We start from the raw sequence: 27,715 nt of genomic DNA, 5'->3' as shown, positions 1-27,715 counted from the left end.
TGACTCTCTGGGCGCGCGCATATCTCAAACAACCCGCGAGACCTGAAGGCTTTTAGTGATTATTCTTCCTGAAAGCTGCATTGATACACGTTTGGCTTCTATCAATAGCGACTCACAAATAAATAGTATTTAGCGTGATGTATAACGTTTTGTATGCTTTGCAGTATTGTTAGAGATCTTTATACAATAGTTCAGTGCTTAAAGTTTAAACACGTGTTTCCTGTCAGGAATGGCAGAAGAACCCAATTGCAGGCAGGCAGTGAAGGGGTTAACAAGACTTTAATATTACAAAAAACACGCAAAACAAAAACCCACAGTGGGGAACAAAACACGATAATGAATGGAAGAACAGAACAGGCACATAAACTGACTAAACTAAAATACAAGGACTAAACACCACACTGAACAAAACTACAAAGAACTCACACAACTACCAGGAACAGGAACATACAGCACTAGGCACGGGGGATACGCAGACAAGAACCATATACATACAATGACCGAACACAGGACAAAGAAACAAGAGGGTATATATAGGTAAGACAAACAAGGGATAATGACACGGGGCAGGTGTGGGTAATTAAACACTCAGGGGAAGATGACAAGGAAACGAGAGGAATGGGGCCAATGACAAGACACTGGAGAGAACGTATATTATTGTCAAACGGACAACAATATGTTTCTCTCCACACATAACCTAAGGACTCTGCCCCGATCCCACCACACGACTAGAATTTCATAAACAAGACGGTGGGACCGTGACATTTCCTGCATTAGCTTCACATGCATACAATACTTGCAACACATTTCGTTATCTTTGCTGTTTTGTACCTTAGCAGGGGAAATTCTTGTATTCTGCATATTTATTTAAGTTGCAAGATTGAGCGCTTCACTCTTCTGCTCTTTCTGTCCTTCGCCTCTTACCCGTAACCCGCGAATTACATCTTTGGGGGCGGGGGCACTAATAGATAAGGAATGGTTGAAGGAGGGGAGACGAAAATGAGTGACTTAATGCGCAGCTTGCGCAATATAACATTTCTGTGCATTAAATTTATAATACGCAAAAATTATATATTGATCAGTTTGACAGTCGCACCGGTGTGACCATAAAGAAAAACTTAATGTTTTTCTAAGAAAAACTTAATGCGTGTCAGAGCATTGGTTATGATTTTCGGACGGATCAGGCCTTATCTTAACATTCTTAACGAAAAAGTTGTCAATCGTTCTTTTCATATTCTCTCGTCATCCGCGGCTACATCCACTCTGTTTATCTGACGGGCCTAGGCTACTCACCTCTCTGTCCGACTGCAGCACAGCATTTTCAAACGTACACACACGTACAGGAATATCTGGACCACATCCAATCAGAGGGGGGTCCGCCCTTCACTATCTCAGATTGGTTTAGACCACGATATGGGCCTAATGTGTCTGTTGTTGAACCACAGGGAGACTTTCGCAGAGACTTTTTTTCCCTCCAACGGCTGGTCGCACCGGTGCGACCTCAGATTTTTTTTAGTCGCACCATTGAGAAATTAGGTTGCATGTGCGACCAATTTGGTCGCACTCTAGAGCCCTGCAGTGGTATGCAAAATACGTTAGCTAAAAATGTACATATGACCAGTCACAGCATTCGGTCAGAACATTTGATTGGGCGAATGGTCCTACACCTTTCACAGATGATATATAATTATAAAAATATTATTTGACCACTTTACTTCTTGATTGCTATCAGGATGTAAAGAGATTTCCAACAAGCATGACAAAAAATGTTTCTGGACAGGATCACCTGTTCTGCCTTTAATACCGTTAAAATTCTTTGAATAATCAAAAACTGCCAGTAGGTGGCGGTAAATGTCATTAATTTATTGGATCCACTGAATTTGTTCAGCAATGCAGTAAATGACTCTTTATGAATTAGCCATTTGAGCGAATTGATTCAAGAAACATATTAATTTAGAAATGAAACCAGGCTGTGTGTTCCTCAGAGACGCACAACGCTTTCTGGGTAATATTTTCATTGAAAAATTGAAAAATTAAGAAAACAGACATTGTTGTTTATAAAATATATTGTAATATTAAGTTCTTATTAATTTAACTGTTGTATACAATCAGCATGATATGTGCTTTCATAGTTTTCTGGAAAGAAATAGCAGTGGTATTGGGGATCAGGTGGGATGGGTACAAGGGATTATGGAGAGTGTAGTCCGGAGTAAAGTGAGGGCAGACAGTGGACCGTGACAGAACGCCCCCTCCCGAAAAGGCGCGACCTCACGCCGTAACAGATCCAACAGAGGAGGGTGGGTGGGGGTTCAGGAAGGGGACTGACCTCAGGTGGTGACAGGTGATGAAGGCAGGCAGATGACCAAGGTGGTGATGAAGGTGGAAGGAGCCAGGCTGGAGACAGAAGGGAGCCGGAGCAGGAGGAGCCAGTTGCGACCCAGGCCACAGCCCGAAGGGGAACCCACGGAGGACCCGATGGAGGGCGGCGACATGGAGGAGCCGACTTCAGGGGGCCGACTGATGGAGGCGAAGATGGAGAGCTGAAGAGCCAGGGTAACGGCGAGGATCCAGAGGGCCCGGGTTGAACCGACGGCATAGGTGACCGAGGTGGAGAAGGAGATCCAGGAGTCCGCGGTGGAGCCGGAGCAACTGAGGACCAAGGTGTAGCTGGAGGGAGGAGCCCAACAGAGCCGGTGGGACAGAGCGACGAGGCACAGCCAGAGGAGTGGAGTCCAGAGGTGATGGCGGTTCGACGACCGACCAAGGCGGAACCGGAGGGACGAAGAAGCCCGGTGAAGCTGGTGGATGACCGGGCAACGGGGGAGATGAGGGAGCTTTGAGCTGAGGTGTGGAGCCAAGGGATCAATGAGCCGAGACGGATTCTGGGCCTCAGAGGCTGAGGACGGAGACGAGGGATCCTCCAGCCACAAAGCCGATGTTGACTGACATCCCCATGGCGATCCCACATCACCGATGGTTGGCTGAGGGTGAGCAGAGGGACTGGGAGGATACAGCGATTGACGTGGTGGTGATGACAGATAGAGAGGAGGTGAGAGGGAGGCTTGGTTGGATGTTCCGGCTTTCTTGGGGACTCTATGAATGCTTCGGGACTTTCTGGGAGGCCGGACGGGACCGGCTAGGGACATTCTTGGAGGCCGGACGGGACCGGCTCGGGACATTCTTGGAGGCCGGCCGGTTCCGGCTCGGGACATTCTTGGAGGCCGGACGGTTCCGGCTCGGGACATTCTTGGGAGGCCGGACGGGACCGGCTTGGGACATACTGGGCGGCCGGTCGGGACGGCTCGGGACATTCTTGGAGGCCGGACGGGACCGGCTCGGGACATTCTTGGAGGTCGGACGGGACTGGCTCGGGACATTCTTGGAGGCTGGATGAGACCGGCTTGTGACATTCTTGGAGGCCGGACGGACCGGCTCGGGACATACTGGGAGGCCGGACGGGACCGGCTCGGCAGAGGGCTCTGGCGGCTGGGCAGCGGGCTCTGGAAAAGTCCAGCAGCAACAGCTGGTCCACCAGGCTGAGCTAGGGGGCAGCGAGTCTCGGTAGCTCGCGAACAGAGGGCCTGGGAAGCTCAGGAGCAGAGAAGTTCATCAAATCGGTGAAGTGTTGGCCGTTTTGGCCTTCCACACCTCCCCCGTGTCGTGGAGCTTTCTCGGGTGAGCGACGAGGCACGGGCTCAGGTGAGCGTTGGGTGGTGGAGGACTCAACTCAACTCAACTTTATTTATATAGCGCTTTTACAATTTTCATTGTTACAAAGCAGCTGCACATGAGACACATTGACTACAAGCAAAACAATCAAAGTTGTACCTGCAAAAACAAGAAAAGGTTGAAAACACAGAAGACAGACACACCCACACACAAAACACTCCACACACACAACACGCACCAACACACACAGACACAGAGACACACACACACACGGATGCGCACGCACACACACACACACACAACACACACACACACGTACGTACACAGACAAGTACGCACACACACACACGCTCAGTGAGAGCACACATTTAGGATAAAGGAGAGAGAAGCACAGGTCAAATATAACAGATAATAAATTCCTATATGCAATATTAATTAAGTAAAACTTTAAGATTCTAAAGCAGCCCCCCCGGTCAGGCAGATAGTGCAAAAACAGTATGCAAACGGTGGCGAGGAACCCAAAACTCTAATCGAGAAAAAAAACCTCAGGAGAACCCAGGCCCAACCAGGGGATTCCAGTTCCCCTCTGGCAAAAGCTGCTGCCTCTGCACAAGCTCCAGAGAACTTGCACAACAAGGCTAAATAAAATAAATAAACTTAATAATAAAATAAATTATAGTTTAAGATTATCATTAATAATCTAATAGCATTTGAAATTTTGTGGTGAAGACATGTCAAGAGACCGCGTCCTTCTTTATCCAGCTCTATCATCTCAGCTCTTGTCAGGTCCCCACTTCCCATTCTCCGCTCTACCATCAGGTCAGGCCATGAACTGCATCCTGCTCGCTGTGGTAACCTTGGAACAATGAGACAAGACTGGCTGAGAGTAGAGTACTGTTCTGTACTCTTTGATGCAACAAGTACATCAGTTGTGTTTTTGGTTCCGGTTGATCTAACTAATGCAGCCTAAACCCTCTGAAGATTTATATTATGGAAGAGTAGTGTATGCAAGATTAAAAAGATGCGTCTTTAGTCTAGATTTAAACTGACAGAGTGTGTCTGCCTCCCGGACAGTGCAGGGAAGACTATTCCAAAGTTTAGGCGCTAGATAGGAAAAGGATCTACCACCTGCACTTGATTTTGAAATTCTAGGTATTACCAACTGACAGGACGCCTGAGAGCGTAATGCACGTGAAGGACTGTAATACAAAAGGAGTTCATTCAAGTACTGAGGAGCTAAACCATGTAAGGCTTTATAGGTAATAAGCAAGATTTTAAAGTTAACGCGATGCTTTATAGGTAACCAGTGCAAGGTTGACAGAACCGGGCTAATATGTTCATACTTTTTTGTACGTGTAAGAACTCGAGCTGCCGCGTTTTGGACCAATTGGAGTTTTTGTAATAAGCCTGCAGGGCAACCACCTAACAGTGCATTACAGTAATCTAGTCTTGATGTCATGAATGCATGAATTAACTTCTCTGCATCTGCGATTGACAGCATATGACGTAGTTTAGATATATTCTTAAGATGGAAAAACGCAATTTTACAGGTGTTGGCGACGTGGCTCTCAAATGACAGATTACTATCGAATAGAACGCCAAGATTCTTTGCTGACGACGAGGGTTTTATGGAACATCCGTCAATAGTTAAACAGTATTCTTGGTTGTTACTTATAGCAGTTTTCGGTCCAATAAGTAACACTTCCGTTTTGTCCGAGTTCAGTAATAAAAAGTTGTTACTCATCCAGTTTTTTATATCGACTATGCATTCCATTATTCGATGGAACTGCTGTGTTTCATGAGGCTTCGAGGAAATATAAAGTTGAGTATTATCAGCATAACAGTGAAAGCTAACTCCGTGTCGCTTTATTATATCTCCTAGAGGTAGCAGGAGGAGTGAGGTATGGACCCGGGGTGAGCTGGAACGAACCCACCGCTAATGACTGGTGCTGGACGATCATCGCTCAAGTCCCCATCAGCCACCCCAACGCAGAATTTGGAGCCAACCGCTTGGAGGACTCGATTTATAAAGACCTCCAGCGGATACTCCTCCACGTCGGGGAGCAAAATGAGGACGAGCATATCATCGTCCAGACCAGTCAAAAATACAAGGTTAAGAATCGGATCGTTCCAACTCACCCGGTAACACAGCTGCACAAACGCCTCCACATAGCTTTCCAGAGGCCATCCATCTTGCCTCAGATTTAGCAGGAAAGCCTCGGAAGAGCGGATTATGTCCATTTTTTAGGTCGAGTCTTCGGTTACGCGATGCTCACGGATGACAGACGAAGAGGTAGAAGTAATCCACAAAGTTTAATCAAACAGGTAAACATAACATAACTTGAAGACTCGACAAGGAACTGAGGAAGACAGGGTTTAAATACACAGATAACCAAGGGTAAACAGATGACGGGGATTAACTAATAATGTCAAAATGATGGGGATCAGGTGAGACGGGTGCAAGGGATTATGGGGAGTGTAGTCCGGTGTAAAGTGAGGGCAGACGGTGGACCGTGACAGGTATGATATTGCGCTTGAGAGATTGCAGAATTCACGGTTATTTTTGCCCAGATATCTTTAATTTTAGTTTTTTTCTGACAGTATTCTGTATTTTATATCACACAGTAAACTGTTGCAAGCATCATATTTGTCACTAATCAACTGTATGAATGTAATATTACCTACTTATGTATGGGGCGGGGCGAGTGCGTGAAATGTGTAAAAAAAAAACGTGTTAATATTCCATAACGTGTTAATTATAATTCATGTGTTAAATGCTGAAGTAGTGCTTCGAAAGGGAGAGCGGACATTGCAAAATGTCCACATTGCTCCTTCAAAAGCAATGTATTTCAAAAACATTGATGGTGAATTTTAATAATATAACAGTGTTGATTTAATTATTTATTCGATCTAGTCATAGTTTTATGAACATAAACTTTCCGATCAGTCTTGTAGTTAAAGTCTTTTTATTATTGCCCTGATGCACACGTTTTTTTCTAAACCTGTATTCGAAATATGACCAAAAATTCCCATCCCTAAACTCCACGCATGATATTATTTAGGACATATTGTGGTTACCATCCTTTCATATTGGCAATCAATATATCGGTCTGTCATTATTTGTTCCAATTTCCAATATACGACAATTGCTCATAAATCAACCCGTTCTCACTCCCGACTCGTCACATATTTACGCTTGGTCAGTGCCCCTCGGCGTCACTTTTGAACGAACAGGGAACTGCGTTGCTGTTTGCTAAATGCTCCAGACCGAGATGCGTGCAATTCTTAGCATTTCATAATTATTTATGGTTTTAATATTTTGTAGCACGTAACCCCAACCTCACCCTAAACCTAAACCTAATCCTAACCACTTTTCAGCCATATAAAACACAACATGCGAATAAAAGTGCAGTCACAGGTATTTATTGCACAAACTGACCAAAAGCATCACAAAATATAACAAACAACTCGTTTCGAAGATGCAGCAAAGCCGTACGATAACTTTACATGAAGATGGCGTGTGTGTCCGTGAATGCATGAAGTCGGCTGCTCCCATTCAAAAGATAAACCGAAAAAGCTAGATGCAGTTGGTCGCGGGAGCCAATACCGTTTCACGTTTAAGGCTAACAAAATGAATCGGTCATGAGACACAGGAGAGCCAATGGCATCGAGGCTGGCGTAACTTCCTCTGGTGGCAATATTTGAACGTCGTTCTTCACTGGATTTGAGATTTACGGCGGATGGTGATTGCTTTCGCATCTGTTCCTCATACAAATCGATTGTTTCGCGTTGGTACCCTTGGAATGTCGGTATTTTTGAACGACATTGTGACTGCTGTAGCGGTTTTAGCTAGTTAAAATAATGATGAGTTAAGCTCACCAAATATGGTTCTCCACCAGATCTATCAAGATCACATCCATGAAATGAGTTATTTAAAACATCAATTTCAGTCAAGGAATTAGTTTAGCTCAAAGGAAAATACGTATAATAATCGTGATCAAATATACATATTTTACGGTCTCTGATTAGTAATGTAAAGCATAACAATATTTGTATGAGTAACAATACTTGTACTTGTAATAAATGATATTATATACTTTACATTATCTCATGGCCATAAGTAACGTGACTTTACCAAACAAGATTTAGAGCAAAGGTAGCGTAAATCGAAACACAGTAAAAGGGACCAAGTTTGTGAGCGTGAATACAGAAAACCCATCACAAATGAATATATATGGTTGTTTATTAAACTCTACTCTACATGTTAAAAAAAACAATGACGATCGCATAAACACAAATAAATACATGAAACGTGAAACACAAACGTGCTAGGGAGCGCGGAGAGAGAAAGAATGAAAAGTGTAGTGTATTTCGGGTAAACTATGAGTTTAAACACAGTAACATACAAATAATTAATGGTGATTAACCATTAATTATTTTATAATCTAGCCACAGGAGGTCACAAGCCAGTGTACTTTTTGTGCCGGTCCCAAGCCCGGATAAATAGAGAGGGTTGTGTCAGGAAGGGCATCCGACATAAAACTTTTGCCAAATCAAATATGCGAATCACTAACATGACTTCCATACCGGATCGGTCGGGGCCCGGGTTAACAACGACCGCCATCGGTGCCGTTGACCTACAGGGCACTGGTGGAAATTGGGCTACTGTTGGTCAAAGGAGAGGAGGAAGGCGTGTCCGTAGGCAGAGAGAGAAGAGGAAAGGCAGGAGTTTCAGACTGAAAGTAGGGACTTTGAATGTTGGTACGTTGACAGGTAAAGGCAGAGAGCTGGTAGATATGATGCAGAGGAGGAAAGTCGACATTCTGTGTGTCCAGGAGACCAGGTGGAAAGGGAGCAAGGCTAGAAGCATTGGAGCAGGGTTTAAACTGTTTTATCATGGTGCGGACAGGAAGAGAAATGGAGTAGGAGTGATCCTGAAGGAGGAGTGTGTGAAGAATGTTCTGGAGGTAAAGAGAGTGTCAGATAGGTTGATGAGTCTGAAGCTGGAAATTGAAGGTGTGATGTTGAATGTTGTCAGTGCTTATGCTCCACAAGTAGGTTGTGAGCAAGAGGAGAAAGACAGATTCTGGAGCGAGTTTGAGGAAGTGATGCAGAGTGTTCCCAGAGGTGAGAGAGTGGTGATAGGCGCAGACTTTAATGGACATGTTGGTGAAGGGAATAGTGGGGATGAGGAAGTGATGGGCAGGTTTGGTCTTCAGGAAAGGAACCCAGAAGGACAGAGGTTGGTAGACTTTGCTAAAAGTATGGAGATGGCTGTGGTGAACACGTACTTTCAGAAGAGGCAGGAACACAGGGTGACATATAAGAGTGGTGGCAGGAGCACACAGGTGGACTATATTTTATGTAGACGCTGTAATCTGATGGAGATTAGCGATTGCAAAGTAGTGGTAGGAGAGAGTGTAGCTAGACAGCATAGGATGGTGGTGTGTAAGATGACTCTGGTGGTGAGGAAGATGAAGAGAGCAAAGGCAGAGCAGAAGACAAAGTGGTGGAAGTTGGAAAAGGAAGAGTGCCGTGTTGTTTTCAGGGAAGAGTTGAGACAGGCTTTAGGTGGTCAGGAGGTGCTTCCAGATGACTGGACTACTACAGCCAAAGTGATCAGGGAGACAGGTAGGAAGGTGCTAGGTGTATCATCTGGAAGGAGAAAAGAAGACAAGGAGACTTGGTGGTGGAATGAGGAAGTTCAGGAGAGTATCCAGAGGAAGAGGTTAGCTAGGAAGAAGTGGGACAGTGAGAGGACGGAGGAAAGTAGACAGGAATATAGGGAGATGCAGCGTGAGGTTAAGATAGAGGTTGCAAAGGCCAAACAGAAAGCTTATGAGGATATGTATGCAAGGTTAGATAGTAAGGAAGGTGAGAGGGATTTGTATCGGTTGGCGAGGCAGAGGGATAGAGATGGAAAGGATGTGCAGCAGGTTAGAGTGATTAAAGATAGAGATGGAAATGTGTTAACAGGTGACAGGAGGGTGAGGGAAAGATGGAAGGAGTACTTTGAGGAACTGATGAATGAGGAAAATGGCAGGGAGAGAAGAGTAGTAGAGGCAAATATTGTTGAGCAGGAAGTAGAAAGGATTAGCAAGGGTGAAGTTAGGAGAGCTTTGAAGAGGATGAAGAGAGGAAAGGCGGTTGGTCTGGATGACATACCAGTGGAGGTATGGAAGTGTCTAGGAGAGATGGCAGTAGAGTTTTTAACTAGGTTGTTCAACGAGGTCTTAGAGAGTGAGAGGATGCCTGAGGAATGGAGGAGAAATGTTTTGGTGCCGATTTTTAAGAACAAGGGAGATGTGCAGAGTTGTGGAAACTATAGAGGTATTAAGCTGATGAGCCATACAATGAAGTTGTGGGAAAGAGTAGTGGAAGCAAGGCTAAGGGGAGAAGTGAGCATTTGTGAGCAGCAGTATGGTTTCATGCCAAGAAAGAGCACTACAGATGCGATATTTGCTTTGAGAAGGTTGGTGGAGAAGTACAGAGAGGGTCAGAAAGAGCTGCATTGTGTCTTTGTAGATTTAGAGAAAGCGTATGACAGGGTGCCAAGAGAGGAGCTGTGGTATTGTATGAGGAGGTCTGGAGTGGCAGAGAAGTATGTTAGAGTGGTGCAGGATATGTATGAGAGCAGTAGGACAGTGGTAAGGTGTGCGGTAGGTGTGACAGAGGAGTTCACGGTGAAGGTGGGACTGCATCAAGGATCGGCTCTGAGCCCCTTCTTGTTTGCGGTGGTGATGGACAGGCTGACAGATGAGGTCAGACAGGAATCTCCATGGACTATGATGTTTGCGGATGATATTGTGATCTGTAGTGAGAGCAGGGAGCAGGTGGAGGAAAGTCTAGAGAGGTGGAGGTTTGCTCTGGAGAGAAGAGGAATGAAGGTTAGTCGCAGCAAGACAGAATACATGTGTGTGAATGAGAGGGATCCAAGTGGAACAGTGAGGTTACAGGGAGAAGAGGTAAAGAAGGTGCAGGATTTTAAGTACTTAGGGTCAACAGTCCAGAGTAATGGGGAGTGTGGAAAAGAGGTGAAGAAGCGTGTGCAGGCAGGTTGGAATGGGTGGAGAAAAGTGTCAGGTCTGTTGTGTGATAAAAGAGTACCAGCAAGAATGAAAGGAAAGGTGTACAGGGCAGTAGTGAGACCAGCGATGTTGTATGGTTTGGAGACAGTTGCACTGAGGAAAAGACAGGAGGAAGAGTTAGAGGTAGCAGAGCTGAAGATGTTGAGGTTCTCTTTGGGAGTGACGAGGATGGATAGGATCAGGAATGAGTACATCAGAGGGACAGCACATGTGAGATGTTTTGGAGACAAAGTTAGAGAGGCCAGGTTGAGATGGTTTGGACATGTTCAGAGGAGGGAGAGTGAATATATCGGTAAAAGGATGCTGAGGTTAGAGCTGCCAGGCAGGAGGCCGAGAGGAAGACCAAAGAGGAGGTTTATGGATGTAGTGAAGGAGGACATGAAGGTAGTCGGTCTGAGAGAAGAGGATGCAGGGGATAGGGCTAGATGGAGGCAGATGATTCGCTGTGGCGACCCCTGAAGGGAACAGCCGAAAGGAAAAGAAGAAGAACCATTAATTATTTTATACACTTTACCTGATGCAGCAGAGTTAATAACAGTGACAAACTAAATCCACTCGTCCACCGAGTGATCAGCAGATCGTATATCAACTCTAAGAAATATTACTCCCTTGGCCTGGAAAAACAATATTCTTACTGTAGTACAGTACCACTTCAGAAAATCTTAACGAAATCAAGTAGTTTAAGTGACGTTGATATATGATAAATAAACACAGAAACAATTCGAGCGTGGATACACATGCGGTTTATTTATCTACACAATGGGGGAAATAAAATCAACTAGCTAACAAAAACCAAACATTAACAAACAAACGTAAAAAGGTAAAACAGTAGAAAATGAAAGAAATAGATAAAGCAAAGAAACTGGCAGTATTAAATCAGCTATTCACATCTGCACGAACCATCGAGGACAATCTCCTTATTTAAAAGGGGCAAAGCTTATACGCAACTAGTTAGCAATAGCTCAGATACTTGCATTGGCTTCTTTGTTTCTCGGGACACGTGCTGGCGCGCTTATCGAAGGGTCCTGATGTGTTCAGAGCAAGCCGTGAGTCCGTCGGATTTAGCTGAAGCAAACTGCCGGAAGAAGCTGTCTCCGAGGAGAGACAGGTCTCGAGAGGTTGAAAGAACACAAACGAGCGAGCACAAGCGAGCGGACAGATGTTTTAACCCCGAGGGCGTCACGCCCCTCCGAGGTGGGTGATCCAATGTGATGAGATAGTTTTGGGCGCGAAAACATGTTTCTTTGTCCGGCACGCCAGCTCATTTGCGTGTATGGTCGCCTGGGAGTTTGGTGCAGTAAATAGTCTTAGGATAAAATAAAATGAACATGGTATAAAAACACATTACTGTGCTATACACCATATTCTAAGAAATGAAAAGGGGAACATTTTGATATGACCCATGAAAGGGTTACAATCACATTGACCTGTAGTTTGTACAAGAATGTAAATATAAACAGAAATACCACTACGCACACATGCGTTGGAGGATATATATTGAAGATGAATAACGAGGAGACAAGCATACAACGTGGGGATATATGGATATGCACTTTAAACCAGTCTTTGTTGCTAAATAGAGAGAAAGAGAGATTCTTTTGGAATAAACTGTGGCTCTCAGCTTGTGGGCGACATGGTTTTTGTCACTTTGGTGAACAGCCCTGCCCAGAAAAGGACAGTTGAATCACACAAGTTCCTATTTGTCAGAGAAGTTTCTCTGGTTAGCCTCAGATGTTAAGTTTCAGATGAGACAGAGTGGAGGGGGATTATGGCGCTTCTTTTAATGACTCCAACCATTTGGCTCATGCTAAATTCTCTACACTGCTTGTATTATGTGTTTTATATTAGGATAAATAAACTGTTACATTACTTGCTCAAACTGTGAAACTGTCATGTAAACGCAATTATGCTGGCAATTAAACTCAAATTAAACCCCGAAACATCATCATTGCAAATTATATCTAATATACATTTTCTTAATGATGGTAAAATTCGCGTGCCCTTCACACCGAAAAACGATGCCAAAGGGGTACTCTGCACGTTCAAAAATGACGCCGAAGGGCGCTGACCGAGCGTAAATATGTGACGAGTCGGGAGTGAGGATGTGTTGTATAAATCGCTGTCTAATTGTACATTGTAATGCAACAGAAACTGTTTAAAACTTCATTTTTTACGCATGTGACATCAAGCATTCTAGTAATGTTGAATAGTAATTTAAATGGAGCTTATTAGAGGGGAAAATCATATTTATCTACAGACAGTATTTTTTTTACAGTAAACAAAGAGTAGAATAATGGGACTTCTGGTAGACAGAATAAGGGTAATCTAATTTTGGAAAATATTCATCATTTTCTATTAGGATAAAATGTATAATAGATACTGGACATGATTTACAGCATTTTTTATTTCTCTGTTATTTTCCACTGTAGGGGAATGATGGTTAATCAAAACAGACTGTCTATTTTAAATCTAATCTCTCCTTTTGTTTTAATTGTAGGTTTTTAATGCAACAACTGCAGAGCTTCTCAGCCACCACCAGGTTGAGATTAAACAGAGCTTTCCCAAAGAAGGGTAAATATTTACACTTGTGCTCTTTGTCCTGGTGACTCAGTCAGAGGTCAATGGGGCAATGCATTAACTTAGAGAATACCTTGTGATTTGTGTCATTGTTGGTTCAAAGTGCTATTCTGGATTTATTTTATTCACACTGACATTAAAGTCTTCTATAATATTACCATTTTACAACATGTTTAGCATTAAGCCAGGGACACACTGTACAATTTTTGCCAAAATCTAGCTATCAGTGACCACTGCAATCACATTTTTGTCTGATAACAGTTCAGAAATTATAAGCCATAGTCCAGCAGTGTGGTTTTCATAATAGCTGTCAAAATAAGAACCGGTCAAGTCATTATGACAACTAAGACTGAGGATGTTTTTGTTTCTTAGACACATTAAGCAGAATTAAACTAAATTGCGGCTATCACTAAATGATACTATTGACTTATCATCAAACTGTGCACAAATCTTCTTACGTGTGGTAGTCTTAAATGATGTACAATCGGATGGCAACCCAGATCCAAAGATATGACATGACTAGCAATACCATATCTATACATTCTGACAAGCAACAATAATAAGAAAATATTACAGTGTTCACACAGCTTTGGTTAACATGAGCTAACCATGAACAACACTTTTATACCATTTGTTAATCTTAGTTAATGTTGATTTGAACATTTATTAATATTTTTTTATCAAAATGTAGGCGTGCCATGATAACAACGTTTTGTTTGGCAATATTGCAGATTTTGTTTGGCAGATTTCTGCTTTGTCAATTTGGACTTACTCTTCCGAACTGTTTTTTTTTTGTCAGGAAAACGTCTTGATTACGGATGTAACCTCAGTTCCCTGATGGAGGGAATGAGACGTTGTGTCGAACCGACAGATTGGGGTTCGTCTTGAGAACCTATCATCTTCTGAGTATTTTGAAAAGGCCAATGAAAATTGGCGAATGAAATTTGCATGCCGGACTCCTCCCCGGATGTCCGGGTATAAGAGGGAAGCCGGCGTGCTCATTCATTCGCCGTTTGTTCTTCAGAGCCTGTGCATCTGATGAGCAACACAGCGATCTTCAGTGATCAATATTCTGCTGGAATCTACGACGTGGTGCAGCGGACGAGCAAATTTCCTTTTCTAAAAGAGCAAATTTCTCCAGCGTGGCTTGTCCCGCTGTTCTCATGGGTGCAACACACTCATCGAGGAGGGGGACGGTCACGATGCCTGCTTCCAGTACGCTGGGGCAGACGTTGTGGATGTGTCCTGCCCGCACTGCGGGTGGTGACGATTCAGACGTTGCGTCACGGGTGGCTGTGTTCCCACGGGACTCAGCCACCAGCTTGTTTGCTCCCCGTTCCGTGGCGGCAGGACTACNAGCCCTGCCGTCCGCTACGGCAAGCAGCGAGGGTGATATGAGGATTACTGTGAGCGATAATCCGCCAGCCACTGGCTCACGGACCGTTCGCACCTCGTCTCGCTCGTCTGACCATTCCCCAGGAGATGGTCCCACCGTCTTATTCCTCAATCACGTATTCGGACATGATGAGTGATGATGAGATGTCTCTTGCAGCATCGGGGGGTGACGTACTGCCATCCGACTCCGACAATTTCTCGGGCTCCCTCCCTCGGGGGGTCGAGCCCAGGAAGAAGCGGACGTCGAAATGTCAGCCATGCTTTCCCGGGCCGCCGTGAGTGTTGGGTTGCAGTGCCCGCACTGCCTCTCCCGGCGCTCGCGGCTGGCTACATGGCGCCTCGGGTTTGAGCGCGGCTCCAAGCCGTGCCCGCCCCCAGTGCCGTGTTTACCGGAAGTGCATGAGGAACTTTGTAAGACCTGGAACGCCCCTTCCCGGCACGTTTCACGTCAAACAAAGTTCTGTCACCCTCTCTTCCCTCGAGGTTGAGACAGCTGGAGGATACGTCGGGTCCCCCAGGTGGAGTATGCCGCCGCGGTGCACTCGTGCCCGTAGGTGGCGGCCACCTGGGGGGGCTCGACCTAGACTCCCGTCCAAAGCATGTGGTGTCTCGGCATCTCTGGTGTCGAGAGCTTACATTGCGGCGGACCAAGCTGCCTCCTCTCTCCACGCTATGGCTCCTGCCAGGCCAGGGCGTTGAGAGAGCACCACGAGGGTAGACCGACCCAGCGCTTATGCAGGAACTCGCGCCGCCACCGACCTCGCTCTACGGGCGACCAAGGTGACCACGCGGGCCTGGGTCGGACGTGTCCACACTTGTGGTCCATGAGAAACTCCTCTGGCCAATCCTTGCGCAGATGAGTAACGCGAGAAGGTCCGCTTTCTCGATGACCCGTCTCCAAGGGGGGTGGTTGGTGTTACTGTCGAGCCGCAGCGCGCTGCCCCCGAGGGTTCTCGACAGTAAAGAAGCAGTCCTCCGTGCCGCGACTCGGCCGCCTCGGCCGTCGAGTCCCGTGCACTGTCTGCTTCCCAGCAGCCCTGTCCTCTTCGACCCCTCCAGCTCTGGCACCCCCACTCAGGCGCCCCCCCCCTGGAGGAGACAGCGAAGAGGAGACCATCGCCCCATCAGCAGCCGCGGGAAGCGGCCCTCATGGGAAGACCTCAGGGGGATCGAGGTACCATTGGGCCCGACCCCAGCCACATCGCTGGGAAGTCGGATAGGGACGGATCCTGCCCCGTCTCTCCATCTGCTGGCCCCCTCCGGGGGGCTAGCGCCCACTTACTCTCAAGAAGAGAGTTTCCTCTCTCTCTGGGTTATCACAGCCGCTCCCACCCTCTGCACGACGGTGAACGGCAAACTCGATGTTGCGTCATGGCGAAGCGCAATGTCGAGTATAAACACCAGCCCTCAGCACTCTCAGTCAGACAGTGCGTTGAGCTGCGCATGATGTGGTAAAAGTCGATCTTGAAGTTCAAAAAATCTCTCAGACAAAGAAGGTTCAGGTGTCAAGGAGTTAACTTTATTTGATCAGGCCAAACAAAGTGAGATGTCCCAAGTCATCTGAAAACTTGGTGTTTTCCAGCCTACAGTTATAGTGAAACTTAGGAAAGGAGGTCCTTTCCTAAACCAATCAGGTAAATTCCCTTTATCTTTTATTTTTTATTATCCAATCATTCTCGTCTGCCACTATTATTTTCTAGGCAACAAGGTTTGTATCTAATGGTGAAATGTGACTTTACTTGGTTTTTAAAAATAAGTTTTCCTGTTGGTACCAGTTTTCAGGCCTCAAAGTGAACAACATGTTCAACCTTCTGAACTTTATCTAGGTCAGGCCTCAAACAGCTCAAAGACATCACTGAATTTTTATTGCTGAAATCTGTTCTATACTTGGTTAAAATGATTAAAAATATATTTATGTTCAAACAACACTCAATCATTGCTTAAGTATGCTGATTATATCATTAAATCATCTTCATATATTCAGTTGTAACACTCAATCATTGGTCTGATTATTAACACATCTATGGTAATATCATTCCTATGAATACTTCTTATAAGTGGGGTGTACAACAGAGCCCAAAAGTGCAAAGTGCAAATACAACATCAACAAAATGATCAGAATTATGCACAATAGCGTCGCCAGCCAGGAAAAACAGCAGAGCCGATCTCCTCCCCGGGGGACCTCCCCCGGCAAGGAATCCGTACTGCTAGCCATCGAACCACCCCCCGGGGGGACGATGAAAGAGATCGTACCTTTAGTCCCCCTGTCTCATTTCTGGGAGCCTGTCCGGCTTCCCAGACTGTCAGGCTGGCTAGGGAAGACGATCCGTCTCGGCTACGCGATCCAGTCGCCTCACGCCCGCCAAGTTTCAGGGCATCCGATATACCTCAATCAGAGGCTAGGATGTTCCCGTACTTCGGGCCGAGGTCGCCACCCTTCTGGCGAAGGGAGTGATCGAGCCCGTCTCACCAGCCGAGATGTTCAACGGGTTTTACAGCCTGTACTTCATTGTCCCCAAGAAAGGCGGGGAGTTGCGCCCTATCTTGGGTCTGTGTGTTCTGAACTGGCACCTACACAATAGCTGCCTTTCAGGTTGATCACGCAGAAGCGCATCCTGACGTTCGTCAGGTGTCAGGACTGGTTCATGCTAATCGACCTGAAGGATGCGTATTTAATGTCTCGATCCTCCCTCGACATTGGCCGTTCCTACGGTTCGCGTTCGAGGGACGGGCATATCAGTACAGGGTCCTCCCCTTCGGTCTGTCCCTGTCTCCACAGGAGTTGCTCGGTCAGGTACGAGCTGTCCCTTCCTCAAGAGAGACTGGGGAGTAACCTCTCCCCCTCCACACTGGGAATGTATGTAGCCGCTACGGCCGCTCATCATGACCCAAGTGCTGGGTAGCCTCTGGGACAGCATGACCTGGTCATTAGGTTTCTAAGGGGCGTGAGAGGGTGACCACCTTATCCGCGCTCCGTACCCTCTTGCGACCTAGGTGGCGGGCCTCAAGAGGCCCTGCCCCCTTCGATCCTCTCGGGGTTGCCGCTCTTTCTCAGTCTTGATAAAGACGGCTTTCCGCATGGCGCTCACCTCCAAGAGGGTAGGGGATCTACAAGCACCCTCCGTGTCCACAGATTGCCTAGAACTCGGGGCCGGGATTCTCACGTTATCTTGAGACCCCGCCCCGGCTATGTGCTCAAAGTTCCCACTACTCTTCCGAGAGACCAGGTGGTGAACCTGCAGGCGCTCCCCACCGGGGAGGAAGACCCAACCTTTCTGTGTTGTGTCCAGTACGCGCACTGTGCCTCTACTTGGACCGCACGCAGAGCCCAGAAGCTCTGAGCAGCTCTTTGTCTGTTTCGGAGGTCGGCAGAAGTGAGGGCTGTCTCCAAACAGAGGCTGGCACACTGGATCGTGGATGCCCTCGTTAGGGCATTCCGATCTCAATTCGCCCCTGCCCGTTGGGAGTGAGGTCACTCCTCATGGGCACTGGCTCAGGGCGCCTCTCTAGCAGACATCTGCAGAGCTGCGGGTTTGGCTATGCCCAACAACTCCGTGAGGTTCTAATACCTACGCGCGGAACCGGTGTCAGCCCGCATCCTGGCAAGGTGTAGGACTGGCATCCGGTAGGGCGTATGCCTGCGAAAGCCCTTCCCCCTTCCTTAGGGGGATCAGCGGCCTCAAAGACATCACTGAATTTTGTATTGCTGAAATCTGTTCTATACTTGGTTAAAATGATTAAAAATATATTTTTGTTCAAACAACACTCAATCATTGCTTAAGTATACTGATTATATCATTAAATCATCTTCATATATTCACTTGTAACACTCAATCATTGGTCTGATTATTAACACATCTATCATAATATCATTCCTATGAATACTTCTTATAATTAGGGTATACAACAGAGCCCAAAATGCAAAGTGCAAATACAACATCAACAAAATGATCAGAATTATGCACAATAGCAGTCGCCAGGCAGGAAAAACAGCAGAGCCGATCTCCTCCCCGGGGGACCTCCCCCGGCAAGGAATCCGTACTGCTAGCCATCGAACCACCCCCCGGGGGGACGATGAAAGAGATCGTACCTTTAGTCCCCCTGTCTCATTTCTGGGAGCCTGTCCGGCTTCCCAGACTGTCAGGCTGGCTAGGGAAGACGATCCGTCTCGGCTACGCGATCCAGTCGCCTCACGCCCGCCAAGTTTCAGGGCATCCGATATACCTCAATCAGAGGCTAGGATGTTCCCGTACTTCGGGCCGAGGTCGCCACCCTTCTGGCGAAGGGAGTGATCGAGCCCGTCTCACCAGCCGAGATGTTCAACGGGTTTTACAGCCTGTACTTCATTGTCCCCAAGAAAGGCGGGGGGTTGCGCCCTATCTTGGGTCTGTGTGTTCTGAACTGGCACCTACACAATAGCTGCCTTTCAGGTTGATCACGCAGAAGCGCATCCTGACGTTCGTCAGGTGTCAGGACTGGTTCATGCTAATCGACCTGAAGGATGCGTATTTAATGTCTCGATCCTCCCTCGACATTGGCCGTTCCTACGGTTCGCGTTCGAGGGACGGGCATATCAGTACAGGGTCCTCCCCTTCGGTCTGTCCCTGTCTCCACAGGAGTTGCTCGGTCAGGTACGAGCTGTCCCTTCCTCAAGAGAGACTGGGGAGTAACCTCTCCCCCTCCACACTGGGAATGTATGTAGCCGCTACGGCCGCTCATCATGACCCAAGTGCTGGGTAGCCTCTGGGACAGCATGACCTGGTCATTAGGTTTCTAAGGGGCGTGAGAGGGTGACCACCTTATCCGCGCTCCGTACCCTCTTGCGACCTAGGTGGCGGGCCTCAAGAGGCCCTGCCCCCTTCGAACCTCTCGGGGTTGCCGCTCTTTCTCAGTCTTGATAAAGACGGCTTTCCGCATGGCGCTCACCTCCAAGAGGGTAGGGGATCTACAAGCACCCTCCGTGTCCACAGATTGCCTAGAACTCGGGGCCGGGATTCTCACGTTATCTTGAGACCCCGCCCCGGCTAAGTGCTCAAAGTTCCCACTACTCTTCCGAGAGACCAGGTGGTGAACCTGCAGGCGCTCCCCACCGGGGAGGAAGACCCAACCTTTCTGTGTTGTGTCCAGTACGCGCACTGTGCCTCTACTTGGACCGCACGCAGAGCCCAGAAGCTCTGAGCAGCTCTTTGTCTGTTTCGGAGGTCTGCAGAAGTGAGGGCTGTCTCCAAACAGAGGCTGGCACACTGGATCGTGGATGCCCTCGTTAGGGCATTCCGATCTCAATTCGCCCCTGCCCGTTGGGAGTGAGGTCACTCCTCATGGGCACTGGCTCAGGGCGCCTCTCTAGCAGACATCTGCAGAGCTGCGGGTTTGGCTATGCCCAACAACTCCGTGAGGTTCTAATACCTACGCGCGGAACCGGTGTCAGCCCGCATCCTGGCAAGGTGTAGGACTGGCATCCGGTAGGGCGTATGCCTGCGAAAGCCCTTCCCCCTTCCTTAGGGGGATCAGCGGCTATTACGCCTCCCCTCTTTCCCCCACTGGGTAAAGAACAGGCATTTTATCCATCACTAGCACCTTCCTCTGGGCAGGCTGGGCAGAGCAGCCCTGCCCCCTTAGGCCGGGGTACAGTTGAGTTATCTCCCACATAGCTCTAACCGGACCTAGTGCTCCAGACGTGGTAACCCCCCCCCTCCGTGGACTGTTCCGTCTGATGTATCCTTATGAAAGGTTCCCACCTCTGCAACCCATGACCTCCCTAGGTGGACTCCCACCTTGCGGTTACTCCTGCAGTCTGCACATTTTCCCATGAGTTCTCCCCTGATGGTGAGACCATGTGGTGTCTCCACTAATTCCTCCCTACGGTAGGTAGTGGTTTCTGCAGCGTTTTTCCCCCGGGGGGAATAATGCTTACCCAGTGGCCCTTACGGTGCCGGGCAGCTTCTCGCCATTTAGAGAACTAGGCCTCCGCCCGTGACGGCCGGTGGCAGGGGCTTCCCAACTTTGTGGTAAAGCTCTGGGTCCCCCTTCCTCTCCACTGGATGGTCATAATTTCGCGTTAGCGTCTTCGTCTGACTCGCCCAGGCCAGTCAACGTCACTCCGCTAGAGATTGTGACGCGGCTCAGTGCTGTGGCGTCTTACATAGGAACCCCATTCTGTCGGTTCGACACAACGTCGAGAGACCGACAGAAAGGGAACGTCTTGGTTACGGATGTAACCTCGGTTCCCTGATGGAGGGAACGAGACGTTGTGTCCCTCATGCCACAACACTGGCCGCCCACCCCAGCGGTCGGGGGAGGATGCTTAAGGCTCCTCAGACCAAAGGTGAATGAATGAGCACGCCGGCTTCCCTCTTATACCCGGACATCCGGGGAGGAGCCCGGCATGCAAATTTCATTCGCCAATTTTCATTGGCCTTTTCTAAATACTCAGAAGATGATAGGTTCTCAAGACAAACCCCATTCTGTTGGTTCGACACAACGTCTCGTTCCCTCCATCAGGGAACCGAGGTTACATCTGTAACCAAGACGTTTTCATCATTGGATAACACTGTCAGTAGTATTATCATATCTATCGTAAATCAGTTTTAAAATATTAAATGTTCAGCCTCTTACATTGTATGTTACACTCGTTCAACATTAAAACTGAAACATCTTGATGTCAGTGTTGCTAGATTAGGTGGACGATTTCCAGCCCAAAGGCTCACTAAAACCTACTCACTCCAACAAAAACCATCCCAAAATTTTAACTGCCAAAATAATGTGATAGTATTTTATTGCAATGTCAATCAACATTGATAAGGATCATTTTTTATTTCTTTATAATTATGACAAGATGAAAAAATATAATAAAAACCAGGAAAATAGATCAAACAAGGCAAATGCATTAAGAAAATTAGAAAATAAGACTAATAGGATATGTCCAGAAACCACTTCAAAGGGACAATCAGGAAATTAGCGCATCTTTGTGCAAAAGTGCCCACTATAATTAGTTAATCGGAAAGCAACGCGATGAGCATGTATTTTTCACTCGTTCATGAACTTAACGCACACAAAAATATGCAATTAATACATACTAATGAACAACAATAATGCGCTTACCTTAACGAGCTGCCTTAACTTCTGACAGAACTACAGTACATCTTTCGTGAAGTATATGTTTGTAGAACATGCTAAATTTTGCAAAACTGTTTTAAATCCAGTAGCTGTCAAGGACGAGTATGCCAGACTAAAGTCTGCTGGACAGAAGTAGTATAATCCCATTTTCAGTTTGACTTTATTAAATCGTTTAACTGTGCTCTGATTTCAATTAGTTAAAGAATCTTCGAGTCGTCTCTCACCACATGTGTAATTCACATTGTGAGATTTGAGTCATCCTCCCACTTACTACTGTGCAATTTATATTTAGGCTACTTTGGCATTGCGGCCGCTTCAATAGCTAAATTACATATTTTAAATCTGGTCCTTTCGCGCTAAAAAACCCTACCACTCACGAGTCACCACATGATGCAGAATATCACGCTCGAGATCTGAAAACAGTTACTCTGTCTTCTTTGATTTGATTGGTCACTGCTTTGCTCTGTAAACAGTAACTCCCGCCTTCTTACATTTGATTGGCTAGTGGTCACCTCACACAGCGCTTCGGCTTTTAGGTAGACCTATCATTAGGTTGAAAAAATCACGCAATGACAAGAAATAATATTGATTGTGCATCAAATACAGAAACTAAAGTAACGAGCCTAGTTTGAAAATGTAAGAAGTAGAAAGTACAGGTATTTGCATAAAAATGTAAGAAGTGAAAGTAAAAAGTCGTCAGAAAAATAAATAGTGGAGTAAAATACTGATACCAGAAAAATCTACTTAAGTACAGTAACGAAGTATTTGTACTTCCCATCTCTGAGTTTGGCCATACCTTGACTATTTGGGGTCGAGGAATCCTATAAATAGGTGGTAGGGTGCCTGCCATCAGCTGTTCTGCCTCCTCTGTCCAGAAGGCAAAGCGCTGTCCGAAGTGCTGCCCATGCCTTTTCAAAAGTCAGAGTATGGTACTTTTAATATTACATAATTGTAAAGCAGACCAATGTTTTACTGCTTGAAATGTGTCATACCTTGCGATTGAGAATTTCTCCAGAATCTGGAGACACCACCACTTCCGAATAGATGGTATGTCAATCTGTAATACACATGTAATATTGGAGTCTTGCATTGTTTTTTTTTTTAACATACTTGGATACATACATTCCATGAATTACAACTTACATCCAAAAAGTGAAACTGGGCACCAGTACAGATGCAGAGGGCGTACTGTTAAAGAGAAAGATAATGATTACAGAGATGTAGGACAAACGGGAAAAATTGAGTAGAAATTGTTTAAGTTTACCATAAGCATGAAGATCCCACAGCTCTGTCCATCTGACTGAACTGGAAATGGCTGAAAAGTAATACACAGTTACTCAGATGTGATGTTGACAACCATTGCAGTATACTGTATAGTGTCCGCTGAGCAAAACGAAATGCCAAAATTACATAGTAAGCAAAGTTACATCAAAATATGTGCCCGTCTTCTCCACCCACGGTCCATTAGCCACTGCTGCTGCAAGTTGTCTGGAAAAAATATTATGCCAAACTGAATCCATCGAACAATGTCTTTGCCAAACACTGAAGCCAGAGAACAAGGCTTTTACTCAAACCTGAAGCCATAGAACAAGGCTTTTGCGCAAACCTTAAGCCATAGAACAAGGCTTTTACTCAAACCTGAAGCCATAGAACAAGGCTTTTTCTCAAACCTGAAGCCATAGAACAAGGCTTTTGCTCAAACCTGAAGCCATAGAGCAAGGCTTTTACTCAAACCTGAAGCCATAGAACAAGGCTTTTGCTCAAACCTGAAGCCATAGAACAAGGCTTTTACTCAAACCTGAAGCCATAGAACAAGGCTTTTTCTCAAACCTGAAGCCATAGAACAAGGCTTTTGCTCAAACCTGAAGCCATAGAGCAAGGCTTTTACTCAAACCTGAAGCCATAGAACAAGGCTTTTACTCAAACCTGAAGCCATAGAACAAGGCTTTTACTCAAACCTGAAGCCATAGAACAAGGCTTTTGCTCAAACCTGAAGCCATAGAACAAGGCTTTTACTCAAACCTGAAGCCATAGAACAAGGCTTTTTCTCAAACCTGAAGCCATAGAACAAGGCTTTTGCTCAAACCTGAAGCTATAGAGCAAGGCTTTTACTCAAACCTGAAGCCATAGAACAAGGCTTTGCCTGAACAGGATATCAGTCCATTTCACTCAGTTTGATCTGTATTTGTTAAGGCTGTTACACAGTGTTATCAGATTGAAGATTTTCAGAGTGCTGTTCAGGCTTAACTGGATAAAAGAACTGTAGAAAAGGCACCCATCATGTATTAACTTTAATTCCTATAGTAGCATGTTTTCACATTCTGTCACTTTTTGCACTTATTGTTTTGGCCGTTAATTCCTCCGGCCACTCTCCGTAATCAGCCTCACTCACCACTCTACGTGTCTCATCTACTCACACCTGCTACTCATTTTCTCCCTCCTATTTAATCCTGTCTTTTGCCTTCGTTCAGTGTGAGTTCGTTTTATGTGATGTTTGGATACTGTTTTGTGGCTTACCTTTGATATTCTGTCCAGGAGGCACCTGCAAGAGTCTAACCCGCTCGGCGTCTTGACAGTGCGGTTCGTAGGAGAGAACAATACCCCGCTCAACTCCTCAAACTAGTTTACAGACAGCGGCGGTCGGCGCGGTGGCACATGCTCCTTCTTGGTTCGGTTTTTCACGCAGCTCTTGCTGTCTGCTTTTTTTGGGTTTTTGCTTGTGTTGACTTTTTGTGAATAAATATTGTTTTGAGGAGTACCCCGGCATTTGAGTCCTTCTATTGCCTGACAGAACGAACTCACCAAACATGGACTCAGCAGGGGATTTAGAGATCCGCCGAGCCATTGCTCAACAGGGCGCCCTCCTGGGACGTCAGCAGGAGGAGATGGCGACGACTCGTCAGGCCCTGACTGAATTCTCCGAACAGCTCTCCACTGTCGCCCAACGTCTCGACCAGCTCCAGGCTACCCCACTGGTCGTTCCTACAGCTGAGGTCCCAGCCGCCGAGGCGGGTTTCGTTGCACGCCGTACCGAACCTCGTCTCAACCCACCTGCTCCCTACTCAGGTGAACCCACCTCATGTCGTTCTTTTTTGTCCCAATGTTCCCTCACCTTCTCATTACAACCTTCTTGCTTCTCTACCGAGCGGTCCCGAGTCGCATTCGTCATAATGCACCTGGCGGGAGTGGCCAGAGAGTGGGGGACGGCGGTGTGGGACAACGGGAGTGAGTGCTGTAACTCCTTCAGCAGCTTCTCACAGGAGTTACGGAAGGTTTTCGACCAGTCAGCGCTGGGTAACGAGGCGGCGCGGGCTCTATCACTTCTTCACCAGGGTTCCCGGTCGGTGTCAGAATACGCCATCGAGTTCCGCACACTCTCCTCGTCCAGCGGCTGGAATGACAAGGCACTGTGGGACCACTTCCTCCACGGGCTGGCCGAGCGCATCCAGGATGAGATTTACTCACTGGAGCTTCCCCCGACACTCGATGGTCTGATCGAGCTGGCCACACGAGTCGATTTCCGTCTGACTCTCCGGTCACACCGTCGCCAAGCGGAGACAGCGACTGCTAGCTTCTGGTCGTCCATACCTGCTAGATCGGCGCTGCCGCCTCGCCCTGTTCCGCCGGAGGAGGAGCCGATGCAGATTGGCCGCGCTCATCTCTCTGCTCGGGAACGACGCCACCGCATCGCCAACGGCCTGTGCCTGTACTGTGGGGATTCCGGTCATGTTATTAATACCTGCCCACACAAGAAGCCACATTCTTCTGGAGCAGCGTCACGCACGGTAAGCGCGGTTACCACCCTCCCCCCGTCTACTGATCGTACTACACTCCCGGCCGTCCTTCAGTCGGGAGGACAGAGCTACCCGGTGACCGCTCTCATCGACTCTGGGGCGGAGGGGGACTTTCTGGACGTGGAATTGGCTAGAGAGTGGAACATTCCTTTTGTACCTTTGAGAAGGACGATCTCTGCCAGAACCCTGTGTGGCACCCCTCTCACTAACATCACCGCCGCGACTGGACTCGTACGGCTAACTACCTCTGGGAATCACACAGAGGAGATCCGCTTCCTCCTCGTTCGCTCTCCCTCTGCTCCTGTAGTGTTGGGACACACCTGGCTGACCAAACATAACCCCCTCATCGACTGGGTCCACCATGTGGTGGTCCCAGTTCCACGGTCAACAGAGCCTATCACGACTTGAGAGCGGTGTTCAGTAAGTCCCGAGCCGCGTCTCTCCCTCCACACCGTCCGTATGACTGTGCGATTGAACTACTACCAGGTACTTCCCCACCTAAAGGTCGCCTTTACTCACTCTCCCGTCCCGAGAGGGAGGCTATGGAGAGGTACATAAGCTATTCTCTGTTGACCGGTATCATTCGCCCCTCTTCTTCTCCGGCTGGGGCGGGTTTTTTCTTTGTGGGGAAGAGGGATGGTTCGCTTCGTCCCTGTATAGATTATCGGGGGTTGAATGACATCACGGTGAAGAATTGAAGACTGCCTTTAACACTCCGACAGGCCACTTCGAGTATCTCGTTATGCCGTTTGGTCTCTCGAACTCGCCGGCGGTCTTCCAAACTCGCGTCAACGACGTGCTCAGGGACATGGTCGATCGTTTCGTGTTTGTCTACTTGGACGATATCCTGGTTTTCTCTCGTAATGAGATCGAGCATGTCCAGCACGTCAGACGGGTGTTACGCCGGTTACTGGAGAATCGCTTGTTCGCTAAGGTTGAGAAATGCGAGTTCCACGCACGGTCAGTTCCGTTCCTGGGGTTTATCTTGTCGCCAGAGGGCATTCGTATGGACCCGGCCAAGGTGGAAGCGGTTGCGAATTGGCCCACCCCGGAGAATCGCAGGTCGGTCCAGCGGTTTCTGGGGTTCGCCAATTTCTATAGGCGGTTCATTCGGGGGTTTATCCAGATCGCCCTGCCTCTGACGAGTCTCACCTCCACTCTCAGACACTTCTGCTGGTCTAGACAGGCTCAGTCAGCCTTTGATGCATTAAAGAGCCTTTTTGTCTCTGCCCCTATTCTCTGCTATCCCGATCCCACTCGCCAGTTCATAGTGGAGGTGGACGCTTCAGAGTCGGGAGTGGGGGCTATTTTGTCCCAACGATCTCCCTCTGACGACAGGGTACACCCCTGTGCCTTCTTTTCCCGTCGGCTTACACCCGCGGAACGGAATTACGACATCGGGAATAAGGAGTTGCTGGCTGTCAAGCTAGCGCTAGAGGAGTGGCGCCACTGGTTAGAGGGTGCTAGGGTTCCCTTTCTGGTTTGGACGGACCATAGGAATTTAGAGTACATCTGCTCGGTTAAGAGGCTAAATTCTCATCAAGCCCGCTGGGCACTGTTTTTCGGTCGTTTCAATTTTACCATCTCCTACCGTCCGGGTAGTAAGAACGGTAAACCTGACGCGCTCTCGCGGATGTTCGAGACCCCTACCACCTCCCCCTCCCCGGTGCCCGTCATATCTCCCGGTCGGGTGATTGCGGCGGTTACCTGGGAGGTGGAGTCCAGGGTCCGCGAGGCGCTTGACGGCGTTACCGTTCCGGCGAAGTGCCCAGCGGGCTTAGTATTTGTTCACGAGTCCGTCCGAACCAGGGTTCTCCAGTGGGGACACTCCTCCGCGCTGGCCTGCCACCCAGGGGCGGCTCGCACCCTTTCGCTAATCAGACAGCGGTTCTGGTGGCCGTCCATGTCTCGGGATACTCACGAGTTCGTCTCGGCTTGCCCGGTCTGCGCTGTGAGTAAGGGCTCTAACCGTCCTCCGGCAGGGCTTCTCCGGACGTTGCACACCCCTTCGAGACCCTGGTCCCACATCGCCATGGACTTCGTCACGGGGCTACCATCGTCCCGTGGCAATACCGT

At 47.6% G+C, this 27,715-nt stretch overlaps 1 protein-coding gene across 1 annotated transcript in view; it reads left to right on the top strand.

Annotated features, from left to right (window-relative positions):
• gk (glycerol kinase) overlaps positions 1-27,715 on the top strand; it is a 250,768-nt gene that overhangs the window by 29,465 nt on the left and 193,588 nt on the right. Inside the window, exon 2 of the mRNA XM_057330925.1 lies at positions 13,255-13,328. Coding sequence (XP_057186908.1) covers positions 13,255-13,328 — 74 coding nt within the window. The remainder of the gene's footprint in view (positions 1-13,254; positions 13,329-27,715) is intronic.

The sequence above is a fragment of the Triplophysa rosa genome, linkage group LG4 (genome assembly GCF_024868665.1).
Source record: "Triplophysa rosa linkage group LG4, Trosa_1v2, whole genome shotgun sequence".
NCBI lineage: Eukaryota > Metazoa > Chordata > Actinopteri > Cypriniformes > Nemacheilidae > Triplophysa > Triplophysa rosa.
Note: the sequence above shows the minus strand (reverse complement) of the source record. Positions and strands in the feature narration are given on the sequence as shown.